Here is a 24,671-nt window from a genome sequence, read left to right on the forward strand (position 1 = left end):
ATACTTCGGGCGGATACACCCATCTTGCTCCAAAAAACGCCGCTGGAATGACTGGAAGATAGAAAAAACAGCCGATTTCGTTGTCATGGCAATTATGACAAGAAAAAAAGAAACGTGGAGCAAGGCTCAGCTCCATGCTCAGCCCAAACGTCATTCATAATCACAAAAAAATCGGGAGGAGGTGACAAACTAAACTATGTAAAAAAAAGCCACAATTGCATTCTATAAATATTTTAGTCAATGAAAAACGAGCAAATAATTATGCTCAACGACGTACAAAAAAAGAGAAATGCAGACAGGAGTTTGGCGTTGTAGGCTTGTAGGCGTTCTGTCGTTTGGCCACATTGTCAAGTAAAACAGAAAGAAAAGAGAGGTGTACACGATGCATAGGGAATCTCGGCTGCTGTAGCAGCGTATCCTGCTGTTTTTGGTTGTCACAATACAATTTCTTGTGATAGTGAGCGACAACCAATTGCAGTGACCGACGTTCTCTTTTCATTTTCCTCCTAGATCGATGTTTTGCGTACACTTGCACAGATGGCTGGCCTAGGAAGAAACGATTCAAAGAAACTGACTTCACTGTTACTACAGCCGCCGAACTCAAGCTTCTCGTGGAATGACGTGCCCAGTGGAAACATTCTCATGCCAGTGACTCAAATGGAACCTGGAACTGAAGGTTAGCTCCTACATGCTACTGAAACGAACCTGTGACGTTCTAAGGCTGTTGTTTCACGCAGCTGTTGGAGTTGTAACTATACTTTTTCAATGTTACGCGATGACATCAACGCATTCGACAACGTTGTGACATACCGCATAGAGTACGAAGACAGCGCACCGCTTTGCAGAATATCTGACGAATATGTGCCGCCCTACCGATTTGGCTTGATGCAAATTTTCGCTCAATCTTCGCTCGCAGAAACAGAGATCAGTATTGTGATCAAAACTGCCGTGTTTTTTTTTCTTTACACTTAAATACAATTATAGTATTGTATAAGCCATAATGAGTTGCTCGGGTATACTGTGCTTGAAGTGCATGCCGCTTAGATAAACAATAATCAGTATATGTGTTGACATTGTCGATTTGCCATTCATAAGTGCTGAAGTGTGCCAGCAGAACAGTTTCAGTTTTGCTTTCGGAGCGCTATTTTTCAACACAAAGGTGAGACAGCAGAACAGTCCTTGTGCTGAAAAAAATGGCACTATGTCAAACTAACTAGCCCGACAGTACATTCTTGGTGTTAGGTTAATTGTCGTTTCTAGAGTCCTTTCTTTGGAAACACTAGTCGGGCCGAAATAGGGTACCTGATGTCAAAATCATAGTAGCTTTTGAAATTGAAGTGGTTGATCCACATAATCTGTTTATTTCACATTTCTGTGGTGCTGTTAAGCTATAAAGCACATACATGCATCTTAATTTGGTGCATTTCGCCTGCATAATTAAATACATTATTCCGTGCTTATCAATTTATGGAAAAGCTATGGCTTATGGGGGGGGAAGTTAGATGCACACTTTACGCCGTCTGTATGGTTATCAAATAGGCTTTCATGCTAGTGCAGTATGCTACAGTTTTGTTGCCAACTGTTTTGGTAAAACAAGTTAACACTGCAGATGCTCGTCGTCACTGACATTTCATGTTACCCCTTACAGGGCCATGTTTTTGCAAACATAAATCCCCATCCCACTAGACAAAAACTCGTTGAATGCCACATTATGGCGGCTAGAGGAGTGTAGTTCCCCACTTCTCCGCATCATGACACAAGAATGGTGCTCATCGTGTCTGTCTACACAGTGTAGACAGAGGCGTGTTAAAGGTTATCTCTGCCACTGTTTTCAGCTATGATGTATGCTTCAAGTACCGTTGTGAGCAGTGCAGAAAGGCTGCATGGAGAATTTTGCTATCATTTTAAAAGATGATGTGTTGGAATTATTTCTCTAGCTTATATGCAAGAACCTAGCTTGCATTATTGTTTTAGTGGTTTTGAACTAGTGTGAAGTTATTTGTAATTTTATACTGAGAACTAGTACATAGTCTTTTTCTTTCGTGGGTTTGGTGCTGCCAAGTATCTATTGAATGAAATAGTTTACAAGGTTCAACTTTCCGAGGCAATTGCCACCTAGGTTGTGAGATACATCCAGGAATTATTTAACATGCACCTAAACTTAAATACACGAGGGTGTGGCATTTTGATCCCATTGAAATGCTGCCATCACGGAAGGTAATGGAACCTGAGAACTCATCCTCAGCAGCACAATGATAACCAATTAGCCATTACAGCGGGTAAGAACCATTTGGAGCAAGCATGTTGCACTTGTAGCTGAACTTACTGCTCCCATATAATTAAGTCTTGATGTTGTTTGCCACTCCTAAATCTTCGTGAAAAAATGTTTACTTCATTTGATGCCATAGGAAGCAACATTATGTCTATTTCAGCAACAAACTTACCTTTCCTGCAGAGTTATGGTTCAGCCGTTGGTTCCTTGCATAGAAACAAAAACACTTCCAATTGAACTTTATTGAGTGTAATGATACAGTCTAATTTTACACAAACAGAAAATGCGGTAGCCCTAGAACTTAATTAAGACGGCAAGCTGGGCGAGTTGGTGATTGAACATGTTCCTATGGGTGGGCAGCGCAACCCATAGCTCGTGTTGTGTACTTCCTCTCGTCCTTCGTCCGGGTTGCGCTGCCCACCCATAGAAACAAGCCCTAGAACCTTTCACTGCCGGATTCTGTGAGCATGAGGCAAGAACATGTGCGCTGCCAAGCTCCGCAAGCACCAGCACAGAAGTCTTGAAGTCTTCGCATTTTGTACAGGCACAGGCGTATAGCCAGGATTTTTTTCTGGGGTGGTGGGGGGGGGAGGCTAAGGCGAAGGTTGCATTATTGTCTCGTGCTTGGTGCATAATAATACAACTATTACCTTGAGCGGGCCATTAGTCTGCCTGAAGGCGGGTATCATTCTGTACTTGCATGGGGCAGGCATAGGAAGGATATGTGCCTTTATTCATAGGTGACGTGCCAGGCATAAAAGGGAGCAGGGCTCAGGCTGGAAAAATTTAGGGTGGGGGAGGGTGGGGTCTGAAGCCAGGTCAGCTCCCCATTGGCTACGCCACTGCACAGGTGGGTTCATTCACAGCTTCATGTGATCTTTCCGAGCATACATTTACGATAATTATCACTTACGTTACGTGAACATAGTCTCAAATAGAGATGAGCGGAAGCTCCATATCATTGCATCTTTGGTAACCATTTCTTCATTGACCATCTCGGTGAAATAACACTTCAGGAACTGTTGGTAAAAGCCTTGTTCGCAACACAACTTGTTCGCTTCTGCTCTTGTCGGAGCTGAAAGCAATGTTGGCTTAGGCCCCCTGACCTACAGTTCAGAGCGAAGAAATAAGTGTGCGTGCTCATCTTTGAAGAAGAAATGCCACCACTAACTGATGTATTCTCCGGTGATGAGTGATGATGAGCCTCAAAGATGAGTGTCTGCTAACTTTGTCAATCACATTGTCCCCGTAGATGCTTCCACATCTTTTAGCAACTTCTAAGCATACAATAACAGAAACCTGCAGCTTATCACTGCACGAACTAACAGTCACAGACGATAGTTCTTCCCTCTGCCTACTTTATTTGCTGCACACCATCTGTCAGAAGTACCAGACGATGCGCACTGTTCAGTAACTTTCTACCATTCTACTGAGCACAGTGCCATATTTGCGTCATGATGCAGAGAAGTGGTGAACTATGCTGCAGACGGGTCGGTTGGCATGCCTACTCCTCTAGCCACCATAACCACATTGCATTTCTCTAATGCAGCTGCTGTAGGTTGGCTCAATCTGCTGTATGCGTCAAACTAGTAACATATAGCTGTATGTGTTATATGTTACCACTCTCATGCTGTTGCTGTTTGCATTACAAATGTACAGATCTGTTAGGAAAATAAAGATGTGTGGTAGTCACGGTTCTACAGGTGAGTTGTGCATGTCATTTTTACTGTGCAGACTAAACATTATGCAAGACAAGAGTGATGACAGCCTTGTACCTGTCACTTTTGTTGATCTGGGTCCATCTTGGTCTAAAGGTGCCAGTTCTCACCTGCTGAGTTATGCCACTTACTTTTTGCAGATTATGCAGATGCAGATACGTTCTTGGGTCAAGAGCCAAATAAAGCACAGCAGTTTCCCACTGCACCTGAAAAGGCCAGCGTGGCTGAGTCTTCGCCATCAGGATCATTCTCCCAACTGCAGCAGCCCCTGCGACCACCACCAGCCCAGATGCAGGCATCACCACTGACACAGTTTGCTGGGTCACCAGTGGCTCCTACAGAGAACCTTTCAACAGTGCCTGAGGCATCCTTCCAGGCATCACAGCCACTGCAAGACCAAACAAGCCCTGCTCTTGCACCTCCTCCCATGGGTGAGTTGACAGATATCTATACAAGTCCACTCTTTTTCATTGTGTGTCTCTTCAATAAAGTAACTCAATCCCCCCCCCCCCCCCCCCAAAAAAAATACTATGAACGAGTCCCAGCATTTATTTCAAATTACAGTTGACATAAAAGTGGCACCATCCTGTGCTGCAAGAAAAAAGTTCAACTGTCACATTTTCAAGCAGGCTTTAGCTGAATGAAACCAGGTGCCATGAATGCTATTAGGCACAGGCAAAATATATCTTGTAGTGTCTTGGAGGGTTATGGTTAGATTTAATATGTATTGCTTCTGCTCAGGTTTGTATGTGTCCGATTTTATTAATTTGATGTGATGTACATTAGCAGTTATTTTTTATTAATTCTGACCCGTATTGAGCAAATAAGGCCTATAATGTTGCTAAACTACATAATGTGTTAGTGTATGCAATTAATATGGAAAATGTCATTACAGTACCCTGATTATTCAGACAGTTAAATCAGAGGTTGTGTTTTATCTTACCCGGTTTTCTAATTCAGATGTTGGATATACAAACAGTGTAGTTGTAGAGTTGCTATAGGTTGCAAGAAGCCTCTGCTGATCTTTTTTCTGCCACCGATTGTTTGCATACTCGTTACACATAGGTGTTTGGTAGCAGAAGGTTACTCCTACTACTATGCTCGTCCTTGAGGCATATTCGCAAGACCAGAGCATAAATTTATAATTGCTCTAAAGTACATAGGTGATATTACTTCATATTGTCTGTGGCAATGGTATCATAAAATGAAAAAGAAAAATCAGTTTTAAACCACAGCCATTCTCAAAGCAGACATCAACTCTATTGAAGGTACACATCAATTTTTATTACCATATGTACTCTATTCTAAGCCGACCCTTGAATGTACGCAGCCAGAAAAAAAAAATAATAATAATCTTACCTCGAATGTAAGCCGAACAAAGAAATGAGGACAGCGTTCATAAAATAACAGCACTTATTTAATATGAACATGCCGAGCTCACTCTACGTCGTCGCCACCGTTAGCCTCCAGACCACACGTACGCTTGCGGACGCGCGCAAGCTCGCGTCCCATGCATGCGCAGACAGTGCGACATTGCACGCGTCGAAACGCGGCGCAATCTCAGTGAGCAGCTCTGCTCCGTTATTGTGCGCATATCTTCCTTATGGCTGTCATCTCCTGGTTGCGGCACATGCAAAAGCGTCTGCTGTTGCCTCTTCCAACAACGGATGTTTTTCTCATCGATGCTGAAGTCCCGCCTGGCTTACTATGCCTGTGCGGCTAGCACAACTTTTCGTTTGAAAACGCCATGCCGCACACCAATACCATAGAACCAGCTCCGTACTTCGGTTGGCTTCTGGCCCGGCTAGTAGCGGCTGCGATACTGACTTTTCTACGAGGCACTAGCTATGGACCATATTTATCATTTTCAGTTACAAACAGGCGTATTTTTTAAAATCCTCAAATCTAAGCCAGCCCTAGAGTCTTGTATGTGATTATTTAGAAAAAAACTATCGGCCTAGATTTGAATAAGTACGGTATGTTATATGTACATAATGGCAGCTCTTACATTATGGCGCTTTTCTCTGTGTCTCAGCTGGATAATTTTTTTTTTTCACATATGTTTTGTCATTATTCTGCAAGTATGATGCATTGTATAGTGTAAGATTCCCATGTTTTGTCCTTTTTGGCAAACAGTGTTTTTCTTTATTTTAAAGCATTGGTAGCCGCTATGGGCCTTGGTGCTTTTGTCATTGTTTTATTTATTTATTTATTTATTTATAGATACTGCGATCTGAAATCAGATCATAGCAGGGTGGGTATACATAGAAATATGCGAGCATGTAAACACATAAAATTCATAAGATATGCAGGCATTTTTCAAACATTGCTGAAGAATACATAACACAAGCAAATAACGCACACGAATTCTTAACATTTGCAAGCCTTTTTTCAAACATTGATAATGAATTCTGGGTAACAATATCAGAATTAAGATTATTCCAGTCTGTTATTGTCCTAGGAAAAAAAGAATATTTGAAACAGTTATTCCGTGCATTCATGGGGGTTATTGATAAAGCATGATAAGCATGGCTTCATCTCATGTTATAACCTGATGAGTAAGTAAAGAACTTGGAAGTGTTAAACTTATAATGGCCGTTTACAAGTTGAAAGAGGAACTTTAATCGGCAGATACGGTTGCGCACAGTCACCGGGGGTAATCCACTGCATCTTACGAGCTCACCAACAGATGCACGGCCGTATGAATTGAAAACAAACCTAACTACCTTATGCTGTACATGTTCCAGTTATTTAATATGGGTTAAAATGAATGGGTCCCAAATAACCACGGCATATTCTAGCAACGGACGAATGTAGGAATTGTACACCAGTAAACGAACACTAGACGTAGATGATTTCAGTGAGCGCCTCAAGAAAAACAGTTTACGCAATTAATTCGCAATAACAGTATCTATGTGCTTTGTCCAGGAAAGCTCATTGGTTATCCATAGGCCCAAATATTTGTACTCTCTTACCTCTGATAGAGATACGTTGTCAACATTATATGCAAATTGAAGACGTTTTTTTTCTTTTGTGGGATTCTCCTAAAAACAGTCTTTTCAAAATTAATAGACATTTGCCATTGTTTGCACCAAGCAATGACCTTTGCCAGGTCATTATTTAGACGCACCTAATCGTCAACAGAAGATATCTTTTCATACAAAATACAGTCATCTGCATAAAGTTTCACGGAAACTGAAAGTTCTGCGACTATGTCATTAACAAATAATAGAAATAAAAGTGGTCCCAAAACGGATCCCTGGGGGACTCCAGATGCAACTTCTGCATTGTTAGAAGAAGTATTGTTTAAGGTGATGAATTGGTGTCTGCTAGTTAGGTAGGCTCTGATCCAAGTAAGTATCTGTTGATTTTTTACATAATACCCTAATTTATGGATTCATTTGTTATTTGACACCTTGTCAAATGCTTTACGAAAATCCATGAACACAATATCTGTTTGCTTCCCTTCATTAATTGCCTGTACGAGATCATGAACAGTCTCAACTAATTGAGTACATGTAGAAAACCTATGTCTGAGACCATGCTGGACATCTGTAAGTACGTTGTGGTCTTCTAAGAAACCTAATATATGTTTATGAATTATATGCTCTAAAATTTTGCATGATGTAGATGTAAGAGATACTGGTCAGTAATTCTCTATCTGTGCTTTTTTCCCGGATTTATGTAAAGGTTTGTTTTCGGCCGTCCTCCAGTCATCCGGTAGGGAACCATCGCGTAAAGATCTGGTGAATACGACATACAGGTACTTAGCACACCATTCCGCATAACGCTTTAAAAACGCGTATGGTATATTATCTGGTCCTGGTGACTTTTTAGTATCAACGTTCAATTGCAAATTAAAAACGCCGCTCTCAGAAATAACAACGTCAGGTGTAACAGGAAGCGATATAGAAAAGTTGGTAAGGCAACCATTATCTTTGGTAAATACCGACTGGAACAATTCGTTAAAAGCAGAACAAATGACAGTCTCATCACTTACACATTTGCCGTCTATCATGAACCCACTAGTGCAAGAAAATTTAGGTGTGATTTGGCGCCAGAATCTCTTGGGAGACGTTTTAATAAACGAAGACAGGATCGTTCCGTAATATTATTTTTTTTTGTCGCAAATTATTTTTTGTTTTAGTTGTTCTGAAGTGCCTTCCACAATAGATTTTAAGGTTACATTTGTTCTTGATTTCGTTTTTAACCTTTTAAGCCTTCGCTGTAAGTGTAACGTCTCACGAGAAATCCATGGGTTACGGTGCACAGATTCTGCAATTTTGGCCACAAAAAGGGGGATACATTCAGAAACAAGGCCCCTAAAGGAAAGCCATAAGTCATTTATATTGCAAGTGCTGTTTCTGAAGTCATCAAAGTAGAATGCAGGCATATCCAGAATAGACTCATCATCAGCAAGAGGAAAAGTGCGAAACAGGTTATCGCATTTCGGATGGCGCCACTCACAAAAAATAAGTCTAGAATTGAGCACGGCTCCCTCTACTCTTGTGAAATTATTTACCATTTGCAGTAAGTCAAACATGAATACAATATCAAAGATTGTGTTATCAACACTGTGAGCAGAATGCAATTAAAAGGTGTGCCAATCAATGTTTGGTAAATAAAGTCCCCTGCCAGTAGTATTGTGTCATCCAATTTAGCATGGCAGTGCATATATTCCCTTAAGTTTTCAAGTACCGCAATGGTGCATTTGTGCATATATTTGCTATAATGGACACTAAAGGGCAACACTGTACTTTTTCAAGGCCAGATGTGCATTGAATAAACAAAAAAGAATTGTTATTAGTGTATAAAATTAAGGCCACACTTTCCTCCTTGAATTTAGTGCCTAAATAGCAGCAGTGGTACGTTAGCATGACATGGCAAATTTCAAAATATTTTTGCATGTTTTGGCTATATTTGTTAACAGAAAGTTTTCAAAGCTCGCCAGTTAAAATCTGGTCCTTTGGAATGCAATTTAATCCTTGTTTATCTATGACTATTGTTAATTAATCCACGGCAGGCACTATCCCACTCTAACTACATCACGGGGAGCTAGCACAGGAACTTCCAGCCTATTTTTTAGTTCTTGTCATTTTTTGCCTAACAATACTCACCTATGGTAATGCTGCGATTTCTGGTATTCCAGAAGTGTAATCTACAATTAACCCACCATGGTTGCTTAGTGGCTTCTGCGTTGCGTTGCTAAGCACAAAGTCGCAGGATCAAATCCCGTCCATGGCGGCCACATTTTGATGGGGGCGAAATGCAAAGACACCTGTGGTACTTAGACTTAGGTGCACGGTAAAAACCCCAGGTAGTCAAAATTAATCCAAAGCCCCACACTGCGGCATGCCTCATATTCAGATTGTGGTTTTGACATGTAAAACCCTTTCATTAATTCATTAATTTACAATCAAGCTTAGTTTGACGTTTCTCTTTAGTATCTATTTAAGTTCTGCAAAGGAAATAAAGTCTTAAATATGTGAGCAGTACAGGGATATGTACAGTGAATAAATTGCTTGCTTAGCTAAGAAAAATACAGGTACTTCAGAAAACATAGATAGCCTGCCTTGATTCATTTGTAGCCTAATCGCATGATGCATGATCATTTTTAGTGCTGCTTTTAGTCCCATGAAAATCAATGGGGGCGAATGCAAAATGCCCATGTACTGCGTATTGGGTGCACATTAAAGAACCCCAGGTGTTCAGAATTAATCACTACAGCATGCCTTATAATCATAATGTGGTTTTGGCATGTAAAACCCCATAATTTAATTAATTTTAGTCTCAAAAAAGGACAGCACTTCTAATTGCTAGGCATCTTTTTTTTTTTTTGGTAACACGCCAACTTTTGCTTATGCAGTGCATGTTCTTGAGTGTAAATTCTCACAATTGACTGTGACTTGCAGGTCCACCCATGAACTTCCACCGTCAGAGTCCCTTGACCCATGCTTCCTTCCTGCGCCAGACAGCCCACTCGTCGCACACAATTGCATCAGGACCGGGCATTGGTGCAACACCCCCAATTGGCCAGTCTCAAGGAGCGCTTTCACATCAGGGACCTGGCCAGAATGGTCCACCTCCACAGAACTTCTACGCTCCATCGTTGTCCCAGACCAGTGCTTTCTCACATGACCCTTCATTCAGTGCCTCTCCTCCTGCTTCCTTTGAGCAACCACTGCACTCATACGTGCCTGACCATGCCCAGCTCCCTGTCTCTCCACCAGGTGCAACGTATGTTCCTGTGAGGCCTCACTGGTTTTACAACAAGGAAATTGAGAACAAAATTGTTTGGATACCTTTCTCCCTGTTGGACTCAACCAACCTGGAGGAAGCGTCTGCAAGGTTGGCTTTTGGCAGTGAAATTGTTGTGACCACAGATGGTGGAAGGTACGATGTGGATGTCGGTGCTCGGTTGCGCCGTCCAGTGTACTGGGATGAAACACCCAGTCAGGTGCGACGTTGCACCTGGTTCTACAAGCTGGAAGGCCAGAACCGCTTTGTGCCCTATGAAGAACATGTGGCCTTCATTTTAGAAGATCATTACCGAAAGGCTATGGCCACGGGAAGTTGGCACCAAAAACTGGAACTGCCTGGAAATCAGACAGTCGTCATGCACAATTCCAGCGTAATGGTACACTTCCTGCCTTCAAGCCACCCAGATGAGTGGGGCAATGTTAGTGAGGGTCAGACACGGCCTCGAGTTGTCAAGAGAGGCATTGAAGATGTTGAAACCATTGAGGAAGGCGAGCCCAGCCAGATTGATCATCTGGTCTTCGTAGTGCATGGCGTGGGTTCTGTGTGTGATTTTCGCTTTCGCTCAGTTGAAGAGTGCCTTGATGACATTCGGCACATATCTCTGGGGCTCATCAAGAGCCACTTTAGTGTACCCTCCCAGGAGGGTAATATTGGGCGCATCGAGTTTTTGCCAGTCTCGTGGCACTCAACATTGCACAGCGATGCTACAGGCATTGATAGTGCCCTTAAGCACATCACTCTCAGGAGCATCCCGAAGCTGCGTCATTTCACTAACGACACGCTTCTTGACATCCTTTTCTACACTAGCCCCGTCTACTGCCAAACCATTGTTGATACTGTGGGCTCAGAGATTAACAGGTTGTACAGCAAGTTCACAGAACGCAACCCTAGTTTCAAAGGCACTGTTGCACTAGCAGGCCACAGCCTCGGATCACTCATTCTGTACGACATTTTGTCCCATCAGGGTGACACCAGCTCCCAGTCAAGTACCACAGATGTCTTTGTTGACTCTCCAAAGGCTGAGATAACACCACCACCTACATCTACTCATGCTTCTGAAGAGGCATCAGAGCTTCTGCAAAATGCTGACAAGGATGTCTCCGTAGAATCTGTGTTTCAAGAACTCATGCTTGGTGACTACATCTCCAAGATTCATGAGGAAAAGATTGACATAGAAACCCTGGTAAGTTTCCTGTACGCATACTTGCAAAGTACAGAAAGTGCAGCCAGGCTTTCTAGTTGCTGTGTACAGTGCGGTAGTGCTAGCTCTACAGACAAACTTTAAGCATTGTATAACCACCAGTGTGCGTGAGCATTTTAAGTACACCAAGTTTGGCTACTGCAAGGAGACTGGTACAGTGAATTGGCCACATAATGATGGTCATGTCTGAATATTACTCTGATGTGTGCCATGAAAAGAACTGAAAATTCAAACAAGATCCTGCACACTTTTATTATTAGAGGAACCACGCTGCCTGCCAGCTGCGGTGATGCCACAGGTAGTCACTTCCACATCACACACGTACCACCTGCAGCATACATGTAGCCAGCAGCAATGTAAACAACTTGGGGGAATTTCCGTGAAACACAGAGCGCGCAAGACCACATTTGGAAATACACCCCACAAGGACAAAGAAAAGAAGGCAGGGGGAAAAAAAAGGCAGAGTGGTGACATAAAGGTCACGTGGCCCTCGGCTCCGATATGGGAGAATGCAGAGAGGAGACCTGTTGCTCGTGGACACTGGTTGAGCCAGTGAGAGAGAGAACCCCAGCTGCAAGGAGGGCAGCTTTCTTCCTCACACCATGACCTTGCAACATTAAATTTGCTTCTATATACACTATTACTAAACTCTTCTTACAAAATTATTGCGGTGGAGCGATGCGCTTTACAACTTCCAGAGCATAACCATAGTTTCCACTGATGCCTATTGAGTAGTCATTTAAGAGCTGTGTAATCTGAAAAATAAACTAAGATAAGCTCCAGACAACCTTATAGTCAGAGGAGAGATATCAAACTTGTGAATTAGGAGTTTATCACATACATGGGTTGACATGAGATGAAAGCCTAACTGTTACTGGAAAAATTACATATTCAAGTGAAGCAATCATATACAGTCAGAACTGTTCATATCATACTCGCAAACAAGTGTCTTGAGTTCAGTATTGTGCGTAGTTTGATATAATTGTTTTATGAAATTTGAGAACTAAAAACCCACCTGACACTTTTCTGTCAACTTACTTGGCTGTAGCGATGCTAACTGATGTTCATTGATTGGCACATGTGGACCTGTACATTTCACAATGTCCTCTTAATAGACGCACATGCCATGGTGAAAGGCAAATTTTTTCTCCCTTCATGGCAAGCATGGAGTTCGATCTATCAGGTGTAGGAACAATTTTAATGTGATATAAATGTACATTTGTCTTGGCCGGTTTCAACTACTTAGTGTTGTTAAACATTTTCAAGTTCTAGTTACACCCTCCAATTGTATGGGTAGGCCCTCAGTGTCCTGAAGAAAGGCCCAATGCTATCTGACAGCCAGTTAATGTGTGCAGAAGCACATTATCAAGAGCAGCATGAAATTTACAAAATGAACATTAAAGGGGCTGAGCTGTCAGCACATATTTTAATTAGAAATAGCAATTTGAAATTTCTCCCTTTATGTCCCTCCTACTGAATGTAACTGCCATTTTGGCGTGGATTGCGTGATGTCATGAAGTGTGAGGCTACTGCTCTGTCATCAGCTCTGAAACAGTCTGTAACCACATCGAATGTCTTGCCCCACACATTCTGGCACCTAACAGAGAAAGAAGAGCATTGCCATTGAGTTGTACCCACAATTGTTTCACTCGCATAATAAAAGTAGCACAAACCAGAGAACGCCTGCAGAAACTATCTCGGGCTGACTGCCACGATGCACATACAAAGATGAAATGATGCATGTTGACAATGCAGTATTTCTGGTTCGTGCAATCATTTCCATTGCTCATGAAAGCATGGTTTCTGAGATCGGCTTCGGTTTGGAGGGAGCCGTTGCTGCAAGTACATTGGTTCAACTGTGTTACAAAAAAAACTTTAATGCAAATTTTCCACCATAACGAATTTGCACAAGTTTTGCAAGCTTGCTGTCGAACATGTGAAGTTTAACATATGATGCATAATTCAAGCTGAAAAATTTAATGTCATGGCCCCTTTAGTTTTCAGTATACAAGTCATCATCTTTCTCTGCCAAGAGGCTGGCAAAGTCATCTCCTTCCATACTCACCTGTCTGATTCGTTGTGCTGCTGAGCATGTGGTCTTGGGTTCAGTTCCTGACTGCGGCGGCCATATTTAATGGCGGCAAAATGCAAGGACACTCATAATGCCGTGCTTTGGGTGCACATAAATTAATCAAAATTAATCTAAGCCCTCCACAATGACATCTCTCAAAGCGCTTGTGTTTGTTTGAGATGTTAAACCCAATCAATCAAACTAACTTTACAGTTTGTGGCTAAAGTGTCAGATTCTTATACCAAATTTGTAAAAGCTTGTGCAAGAATCTTCATAATGGAAAGAATTCAGCGGCAATTCAGCGGTAAATGCAAAAGAAGTACCATTAACATTATGTCACACCTCTTTGAGGTCCCGTATCCACGATTTAAACTGCATTCACCACATTCCAACGGGTTGTTCAGAAACTCATTGGACACACATCCCGCCATGTGTTCTACACTGTTTCAGTACTTCCATGCAGCAGAGCCAAGCCTACATGACCTGCGAGCACAGGTCCTTGCGCTGCAAGATGTAGTGCCATAGTTCGGAGCCCATTGCACAACTACATGGCCTTGACAATTAGTCTTGTTGGCAGGTGTTTACTTGGAAGCTTCTCTGCAGGTCGCAGGGTATTTTATTTGTTTATTTGTTTATTTATTCGAATGAAAACATAGTTCATGCAAAGAACAAAGACTCAGAAATGGTTTTATGTAGGCATTTAATGAATCACAAAATTTTGTGCATACAGAAGGAGGTCCTATAGTCAGAGACTGAATCGGGACCTCCTATGGTAGTGAATATAGAAAAATTAATTAAAGCAGCTGACAGTAGTAGCGAGCACAAACAATAAAATACAATACACTTAATGCAACGCTGCCATACAGACATTCATTTACATTTAAGAAATACAAACAAATAATTGATTTGGTAGTGGCTAAATTCATACGTGCAGTTGGCACCGTCACAACACTCTGAAGGACTTCCTCCTGGGTAGTGCTTTGTCCTTCGCAAAAATGGCATCTGTAGACTTGCTTGTGTGGTATCGTTCCAAACTCTTTTACATGAAAGAAACTGGTAAGTTGGCGTTGAACATGCTTGGAACATTGTAGAAAGAGTGCAGTAAACGGGCACAAATTCTAATTAAGAAAGCAGCTGCACTTACGACTGTCTGCACGCACACCGTGTACAAGTAGATGTTAAAAGAGGAATAAAAAAAAGATGGCGCCACCATGCCGTGCGACACTCTGGCCAAGTGCTCCTTCTGAATCTTCCGCTTCCACCATCTCTACAACCCTCCTACTCCTCTGTACCTGGAAATATCTTGACATACACCCGTTTTGGTATCTGAGCGAATATGGAACGAATTTTCTACCGGTGCAATCACAACAGCTGTTCTCACTGCGCAGCTGCAGTCTTAGTAGATGTTGCTGTGCTGCAGTGCTCATTGCTAGCACATGACAGTGTGCACAAGGGCACTTTCAAGATGTGTTCGCCCCTCTGATTAGTCGAAGAAGCCTGTAGCTTCCACCGTGCTGCATAGAACTACTGAAACAGAGTACAGTGAACTTCCACTTGAGTGAACTTCAAGGGACCCAAGGAAATAGTTCATTTAACTTAACGTTCACTAAACTGAATATTCACTAGAATATGGAACAGCATAGGGCACTGCAGAAAACAAGTCGAAAGTTGTGACATTAAATTTATGGAGTTATGTACATCAATATATATGAAGTGTGTAACAGTTACATTGCTGCCTATCTCATTTTGAAAAGAAAGCTAATTTTCATTTGCACTGATGCTCTTAAAGCACAAGAAGTAACACAGCTGTCCAGAGAGTCTGTTTTTGTAGACTTCCACTGGCACAGCTTGTTGCTGAGACACAAAGTCTCCCAACTTCCCAAGGCATCATACAGCCTCGACTAGACTTAGAGTATTTGAATCTGCCTCTTCCATTGCATCTTCCTTGTCACACTCTTCAGGATTAACATGGGAAAGAATTTCCAGATCTAGTAGTTCAGCACAGGTAACAAGCTTACTGTCACTGCATCTAGCTCTAGCTGGTGACAGACCTCTGTCCACATCCTGGAATCAATCATCTCGTCACGCTGCTCTTCTGGCTCGCTTTCACCGCACATGGGGGAAAGACTGGATTTATGCCAGCAGTTGCTAATAGCAGCCAGCATTACTGTCCACCAGGAGCCTCAAGTTCGTTCAACTGAAATATTTGCTATTCAGAATTTCGTTTAGCTGTAAGGTTTTCGCATAGAATGCATAGGAAACCTGCCAGGGATTTTGTAGAAGTTCGTTTTTCTGAAATATTCATTAAACCATTAGTACAAGTGAGAGTTTACTGTGTAAGCTCTACCATCCCCTCTCTATCTCTACCACGTGACCAGCTTCTCACACTTCACACACATCAGTTTTTTTTTTTTTTCACTTTGACACTCCTAATGCTAACGCATTAAAAAAGGTGTGCAAACGGCAAACAAACTGAAAAAATAACAGTGCGAGCTCTTGGTGTCACTGTCCCATTCATGCACCTTTTTTTTCATTATGACACCTTACAAACTCACCCGTTGACGATTTCTCTGTAAGAATGTTGTGATATTGTTATGGGGATGTTGGGAGTATTCAAAGACTGTATTTACAATACATATACAGGATGAGTCAAAGTAGATAAGATGGCTGACCATGAATGACACGCAGCAGCCAGCATCTCGCTATCTTCTTATTCCTCTGTCTTCTTTCATCCTTCTGTAACAATATATTTCACCATTTCTGTACACAGCAACTGGCCAAGTCCAACCAGATAATGTTCCTAAAGCAAAGTGTGCTGTTTTTTTTATGCAATTACCCTTTCAGTTCTTGTTGTGTTACTTGAATGTGGTTACATTTAATTGAAACGAAGACATCACAACCTATTTAGTTTGAATTGTTTTGAGCCTGTGTATTCTGTACTCCGAACCTTGCATGTAGACCATGCACTTCTGTGCTAAATGGTGAATCTTGCTTGCTGGTGCTATCCTAAGCAGTAATGCTGTGGTCTTTAGCTTTAATTAATTGCGCTTGGAATGCCTTGTTATGGATTGTGTTTGGATTGATCATGTAGCATGGAAAGAAAGTTTCATGAAAATGTTTGGATATTGCTGTCAGTATTTTGAGCACAATGACATCATTTGGCAGCCTTGCACTGTAACACTTCAGCTTCTGCAGTGGCCCAGTGGCTGTGACACCCCTCAAGATTTCCACTTCAATTCTCAGGAATTTCGGTCGACGAAGTGTGGAATTTGAAAGCACCGTGTACTAAGATATGGGTGGCATGTCAACAAACACCAAGTGGTCAAAATTATATGAGGTTCTTCTGCTATGACTTAAATGTAGCTTTAGAATTGGTATCAAGGCTGTAAACCTTTATAGACCTAGTATGCGTTGGGTTTTTCTGTGTACAAGTCTTGATTAATTTTTTTAATGCAGAAACGTAACTTACTGAAGTCGGGAAGTTGGCATCATTAGCTGGATTATCTTGCAGAGTAGCAAGAGTATGGGAATATAGCCTGCCGCATTAGCTTAGTTGCTGTGGCGTTGCACGGCTGAGCTCGAGGCCACGGATTCAATTGGGTGAAATGCAAAAAAAACGCTTGTGTATCTAGATTTAGGTGTGCAATAAAAAAGAACTCCAGGTGGTTAAAGTTAATCCAGAGCCCCCGACTACGGCATGCCTATAATCACATAGTGGTTCTGGCACATAAAACCCCAGAATTTGATTAATTTTAGACTGGAATATACTTGCCTGTTGTGTGGGGAAGGACTAAATCATAAACAAGCAAAACCAGTGTGAACCAAATACCTAAATGTTTATTTTGCCATCTATCCGCTCTGTCATGAGCAGTGAAGTGTATATTTAATCCAAAACATTTGTACTTCACAATTTTAGGTGCACATTGACCCCTTTAATTGTTCAGATGAGCTAAGCTTGTCTGCATAATTTTACCTATAGCTTCAGATGTCCAGCGAGTGACATTTTAAAACCTAATGGAATACAAATAATAAAAATAAAGTGACCTTGAATTATGTTAGAAAAAGGTGGGTGTGCAGACACGGACACAAGTAGAGGGAAATGACAACACAAATTCCGACTGTCAAATGAAAGGTTGCAAAGGGATGAAAACGAAGCTAGACACAAAACTTATCTGCGTGTACTTGGGAGAGGCAGTGCCGCCTGTCAAGCTTGATTGCGGAAGCTCAAGAGAGACAGTGCTAATCGTCAATCAGGGACATTTGCGGGCCTAGTGAAAGGTAACTGTTGAGGCATGACATTAATCTTTATGTAAGATAATTGAAGGCTGGCTAATGCGGGCACTTTCACTATGTTTGATATGCTTAGCCTCGACCATCAGGTGCACTTCTTTATTCTTATGTCTGAATAGAACTATACTGTCATCACATTTTGGCATTTACAATCACGACAGTTACGAAATGTTAACACATTTAACGAAAGGTTAAATGCTGTTCCTCTAGTTAACAACCTTTTGTGCTCAATTAATCTGTGGTTGATACAATGGCCTGTCTGCTCTGCATAAAAGCAGCTGCAGCTGAAAGCAACTTTATTTTCTGGGCCTATACAGCATTCTGTAGGGCAAACTTGTTGGTGTGTTTTACATAACGCCTGTTGGACCTTTTGCTGTTCACCTGTTCGTTCTTTCTCTCATAGCGGTGCACAACTTCCCTATCTTATTTGCAGCTGTAAACACAACATTAATACCGTATCTGCTCCCTACTACTTTCTTAAGTTTGTGCGACAAGGTATGGACATAGGGAATATCCACAACTCTCTTCATATTATCATCATCGCTTTCTGCAACCATGTCCAAACTGGAAGAAATCATGAACTTTCAGCATTGTGAAATAGTGGCTTGTGTAGTGCAAGTATAACCTGCTTCTAATAAATGTCTAACTGGCGCATTGAAGCTGACGCTCATTTTGTGCACACCATTTTGGTGTTCAATATCTGAGAAAAAAAAAATGAAAATGCCACCAGTGTTTACAGTAAAAATAATGTGGTGCCTGCTCTGTTCCAAAAGCTAATAACTGCAGCAAAAAGTAACTCGTACAGGAAGAATCTTTGTTTGCATCAAGCTCCTAAAAACTGTAAAGCAATGTTCCCATAAAACGAAAGTTTATCAATGATCATACATTGATATTCAGGCCAGCAATTGAAATTCAAGAATGACATCATCAAATTTAAAAGAACTTATACTAGCTGGAGCTTCAGTAAATACACTCCATTTTTAATGCAATGTTTTTTCAATTGTTCTGATAGTTTTTTTTTTCAAGTTTTCTGCAATTGTCTCACACAGTAAGACAGTTCTCTGTCTTACTGCGTGGCCATAAAACAAACCTGTGTTAATGCATGGTGTATCATATATGTTACATTACAATAATGGCTAATAAATTGCAACCTTTTGTTTCTTTGGAATAGTGAGATTTATTTAGGCATACCCTAACCTAAGCAGATGCTTGTCTAATTTCTTCACAAGAAAATAGAAATTTATGCATTTAGGGATTAATGCCATTAACTGTATGTTACATACATGTAATAGATGTGATGCTATTAAATGGAAAGTTCAATAACGTGCAATAATCTTACGTGTTAAAGGATTACATGTAACACCATTAACTGAAAGTTCAGCCAGCTTGCAGATTAGAAGTAACTACAGGGTGGTCACACCTGCTGGTGTGACAGTGCCAGTGCATTAGACATAACTGGGTAAGCTTGTAGAGTTTGGTTTATCATATACCAATGTGTGTGTGTGGCGGGGGACTCAAGATGACTGTACTATTCAAAGGAGAAACTAGGTAGAATAATACAACACCACAAATTATCTTAGTGTCATAAGCATTGTGACATCTGCTAAAGAAACAAAAGTTTATTTCAGATAAATTGAGGCAAGAAAGCTGTAGATAGCTTAACAGTAAGGCAGCCTTGATTAGGTGGCTTCAAGTTGGGGTCCAAAAAAATTGACATTCTACGTAACTGGTGCCTCTGAGGTACCATCAGGCCCTCCTGTAGCAGGTCCATTAGTAACAAGGTGATGCCTCCCTAGACATGCTGGCTCTTCAGTGTTAATGAAATTTAGCATGCTGTGAGCGCTTTCCCCCTTTCTCTATGTTCTAATGAGACCCCCCCTTGAAGCTACCCTGGATCTGCCCATGATGACATCCCTATAATTCCTCTGGTGGGGCCCATCTTATTCTGTGAAAGAACAGTACACAAAGTCACAAATGTGCTCTTTTTCAAAAGCATCAGCTGATTCACTCATGTGACTGGACCTGTCATTGAGCCTTATACAGCAGCCACTTCAGAGCTTTCATAGTTTCAAATTTCCAGAGGTTGAGTGGTACAGTGATCTTCACTACCCAGAGAATCATTGCATGTGAGCTTTGATGCATCTGAAGGTTTACACGCTATTGTGGAGTGCTTGGCAAGGATAGCCCTCTTCTGCTGCCACCCTCTCTCCAGCTGCGGTAGAGGGCTCCACTGGGAGTCCTAGGAGCTTAGGGGTCGCATCCCTAGCCGTTGCTCATGATGCTGGAAATGCATATATGCGCATGTGTCTGATTGGCTTATATGTACAGCCTCATATGCTACTGCCACAGGCTATGCTGCCGCCAAAGTTAATCGCTATGTTAAAGCTATTTGCTTACATTGGCAATAATCATCAATGGTTTCCGTACAAATCCTTTTTTTAATGAATGGTCCTCATCTTGATAAATAATTTTAAATATTTTTCACCAAATGTTAGTATTTGTTTGGAAGTTGGCAGTTCTGCATTGACATTCTGTGAGGCCAAAGCTCTCATACTGGCATTGTATGCAAAGCTTTTTCTTGCTTTTTTTTAACGGCTTGGTCTTTGTGAATATGTTCATAAATGCATGAAAGTATACCATGCCTAACTACTCATAACGTCCCTTAATTGTTTGTGTGGCTCACATAACATTTTTGTCCATGCATGCTAGAAAATGTGCTCTGAGGGGGACCTCAGAGAAATGGGCCTGCCCATGGGACCACGTAAAAAACTGCTGTCTTACATGAAGGAGCTGTCTGAGAAACAGGCAAGTTTGAAAAATGTGCCCCTCTTTATATATATAATTTCATGCTTCTGGGAAACAGGGTTAATGTGCTTCTCTAAAGAATTAAAAAAAAAGGCCAACTTCTATATATATAGAAGTTGGCCTCTTTTCTAATTCTTTAGAGAAGCACATTAACCCTGTTTCCCAAAAGCATGAAATTCGTTTAGCACTTGGAAACTTTGCATGGACATGTACAAGCCATTTTGTTGTTTTATGCATCAATTGATTCTCAGCCTAACAGTTGCTATGCCGTTGACATGCAGCAGAGCATAGCTTTTTTTTTTATTTTAAATTTGATACTTCAAGAAGTATTCACAAAAATGGTTAAAAAATATTTCACCATGTATGTCCTCTAAACAGATTGTTTCACATTTAAACTTACTTTATATGCATAGTAATACCTGTACCTGCAGAAATAAAACTTGGCGCAATTTTTTTGGTGACACAGGAAGTTATTTTGTATTTGCATTGCAGTTATTGCATCATGTCAGCTGAAGCCAGACTCATGAACACTGTGAACTAGGTATTGAAAAGTAACAGCGCTAAACGCACAGGGACTTATGCAAAGAACACGACACTGGTGCTGACACACCTGAAGTTTATTTCGCGGAATATCACATTTATATTGCCTAAGTCCTTGTTCATTTAGTGCTGTTACTTTTCAAAACATGAATTATTACCAACTTGCCCAAGTTTCCCTTGTAATGCAGTGAACTATGTAGTTTTAGGTGTGTCGTTATTGCTGACCCTCCCGTTTATGAAAATGAAGGTGGAAGAAGCAGTGACAGTTACAACATTTTAAATACAGCTTTGTGTTGTGCATGGTTTATGTCAGTAGGTCACGGAGTTTATGAACTAAATAATGGTAGTTAAACATTTTCCTATTCAATGTGAGGCTACTATTGAGCAAGTAGGTGCCATAATTATTCGGAATCTCTTTCTTTTGTTTTAAAAAATTAATCTTCAGTGTGCCTCGTTTACAAAGCAAGCCAAAGCTTGTGAGAAAGTGTTTTACAAATAATGCTCATCAATGAGCATCCAGACATTATGAAGTCAAGTGGTGGTAGTCATTTTGAGTTGACCCTTTAATGGGCAAAATTTGGTTGGCCCACAGGAAACATTTCATTGCTGCATTTTTAAATGAAGTTTTTAGAAAGTTTTTTTTTCTAATTAAACATTTTTTTCAGCAGTATTATGAGGCACACTTTGGTAGAAAGTATGTTTCCATCCTCCCAATACAATAAGACTTTGTGAAAAATTATTCATGCAGACGTTAGGATATAAATGAATGAAATAGCCTTGTGCACTTTTCTTGGGTAAAAACTTACTCCATGTAGGTAAATGTGCCTAATAAACAAGGAAGAAAAAAAGGACAAGACACACATAATGTATACAGACACATGATGCGCTACGTGTGTCTTGTCCTTTCTTTTGTCCTTGTCTCTTAGGACCCGCTGCAGTTGCTTAGTGGCTATGGTGTTGGGCTGCTAAGCAAACGGTCACGGGATCGAATCCCGGCCACGGCGGCCGCATTTTGATGGGAGCGAAATGCGAAAACACCTGTGTACTTAGATTTATGTGCATTGCTGAAACTCATAGGAGCGGACAAGACGAGAAAGAAGAATGCGGTGGGCTCCAAAGGCGGGCGCGCTAAAGAAAGCAATGAATAAACAAGAAGAATCTCGGTTTCATTCAAATCGAACACAGCTGTCTCGTCTCGTTTCTGCGACATGGTGCCGTGACCAGGATAGCGACTACTCCTTTTCTGACTGGCCACGGACTACCAGAACGACGGACTGGCCACTGAAGACTGACGAAGAGGAGGCCTGAAGGTGATCCAACAGCAGCGAGGCGAGGCATCTACAGCAAGGAGCAGCACGGACACAGAGGGCGACAAATAACAAACTGAGTGAGCGATGCTGAAAAGAAACTGGAGGAAAATCAGGGTCCTACAGCTATGCCACTGATAGCCAGCCAGATTAAAGGTATTGCAGACTCACTAAAGAAAGCAGACGAGCAGATGGAGCAGTTCATAACACTCGAAACAGCTGTCCTGGAATTTGTGAGAATCACTGAGTACGAGTTAAAAGTAATAACTGCTCTGCACAGCATTAACGCGTACCTTTCTTGACAAGAAATGCAGGAAACAGCGAGGGAGCAACCCAACTTTAATGGCGAAGCTAGACAATTGCAGCAAGCAACAATAGTGAAGCTACCAAAGCTAGAAATAATGAAGTTTGACCGTGATAAAATTAAAGGGCAGAGATTTTGGTGGCAATTTGAAACAGCTGTACACTAAAGAACCGGCTTGAACGAAAATAAGAAATTTACGTACCTTCTGTCATCACTAACCGGAAAAGCGGCAGCTGCCATGGAGGGACTACAGTTTTCCAACAGTAATTATGCAAATGCCATTGATCTACTAAAGCAGAAGTACGGAAAAGATGACGTGCTGGTAGAAATGCATATAAAAGAACTAACTAACTTGAATACAGTGGCAAGCTACAATGACCATGACGGTTTAAGAAAGCTGTCAGAAAAGGTGCAAGTGCACATACGTGGATTGGAATCCTTAGGATTGAACAGCGAGTCCTACGCATCGATGTTGCTTCCAATCCTCAAAAGAGCTTTGCCAGTGGATCTGTACATTGGATTCCAGTTGAAACAGAGAAGTGATCAGCAGATCTTCAGCACAAGATCAGAACATGGCTTTATGTCAAGAAGATATTCTTAGGCGCTTGATGAAATACATAGAAGATCAGGTAGAGTGCAGAGAGGAATTATCGACAGAAAGAAGAGAAAGCTACGACAACAGAACTGAGAGTAAGCAGCAGGCAAGAACTGTTAATTTTCAAAGTACAGCTGCAAAGTTTTGCATATCTTGCGAGAATACTGCTCATTACACTGATGATTGCAGGAAAACCTTATGCCTTATAAAGATAAGAAAATGAAGCTCAAGGAAGCAAACAGATGTTTCCGCTGTACTAGGCCTTGCCATACTGTTAAAATATGTAAGGCAAACATTAGCTGCAAGATATGTCAAAAATGGCATGCGACGTCTATGTGCCGAAGCGATGAACTGACTGCACAGTGTACAGCATCTACTCCTGGTGAAATTGAAAATCAGGAAGAGAAATAATCTACTTGCCAGTTTATGAACCTCTCATCAATTGTTTTTCTGCAGGCTGCAGTTGCATCAGCAGAAGGTAGAAGGCAGTCATGTTATTGTCGTGTACTGCTGGATACTGGTAGCGAAAGCTCATTCATACTGAAAAGCCTATCTGAGAAGCTTGGCTGTAAAGTTGAAGGAAAAGAGAGACTCACGTAGGCTCATTCGGAGGAGGTCAAAATGAAAGAGTCATGAGTTTGGTTGAAGTTAAACTGAAAAGTGCCTACAGTATTGAAGTATTATTGGAAGAACTGGAGGTAGGCATAATTTCAAAAAAAAAAAAGATTACTGCTTCTGCCTATATCACTGAAAAAGAAGTATGAAGAGGACGGATTCAAGCTGGCTGACAGTTTATGTAGAAGCACATCACGCATGAAAATCGGACTACTTATTGGATCAGACCAGTATTGGCAAATAATGAAAGGTGGGATCCGAAGACTAGAAGAAAGGTTGACAGCAACAGAAACCATAGTCGTCTGGACAGTACAAGGTCAAGCTAAGATATCAGCAACAATAATGGAGAAGTCAACGTAATGGTACTTAATGTTAACGTGAATAACTCTGAAATACAGACAGAACTCGGACATTTCTGGGATATTGAAACTCTAGGCATAAAGTGCCCTGAGGAAGAAACCAAGAGAGAGGAAGAAGTGATTCAGCACTTCAAGAGGCACCTAAAATTTAAAAGAAGCGATATGTCAGACTTCTATGGAAAGAAAACATGGAAGACTACCTCGGTAGAAACGAGGATGGTGCATTCGGCCAAGAGAGCTTCCAAGGACATCAGAGGGGACTCACGACAGCTCCACCCGTCGTCACCATTCATACAGTTGAAGGTACGGAAGAAACCACAGTATCTAACATCA

The 24,671-nt window shown here is 41.3% G+C and overlaps 1 protein-coding gene across 2 annotated transcripts in view; it reads left to right on the top strand.

Annotated features, from left to right (window-relative positions):
* Positions 1-335: 335 nt before the first annotated feature.
* PAPLA1 (Phosphatidic Acid Phospholipase A1) overlaps positions 336-24,671 on the top strand; it is an 89,427-nt gene continuing 65,091 nt past the window's right edge. The window contains exons 1-4 of one of the 2 annotated variants that reach the window (XM_070531248.1): positions 336-676; positions 4,131-4,421; positions 9,903-11,434; positions 20,523-20,618. In XM_070531248.1, coding sequence (XP_070387349.1) covers positions 538-676; positions 4,131-4,421; positions 9,903-11,434; positions 20,523-20,618 — 2,058 coding nt within the window. In that variant the 5' untranslated portion in view covers positions 336-537. The remainder of the gene's footprint in view (positions 677-4,130; positions 4,422-9,902; positions 11,435-20,522; positions 20,619-24,671) is intronic. The other variant, XM_070531249.1, reaches the window with a different exon arrangement.

The sequence above is a fragment of the Dermacentor albipictus genome, chromosome 1 (assembly GCF_038994185.2).
Source record: "Dermacentor albipictus isolate Rhodes 1998 colony chromosome 1, USDA_Dalb.pri_finalv2, whole genome shotgun sequence".
Classification (NCBI taxonomy): domain Eukaryota; kingdom Metazoa; phylum Arthropoda; class Arachnida; order Ixodida; family Ixodidae; genus Dermacentor; species Dermacentor albipictus.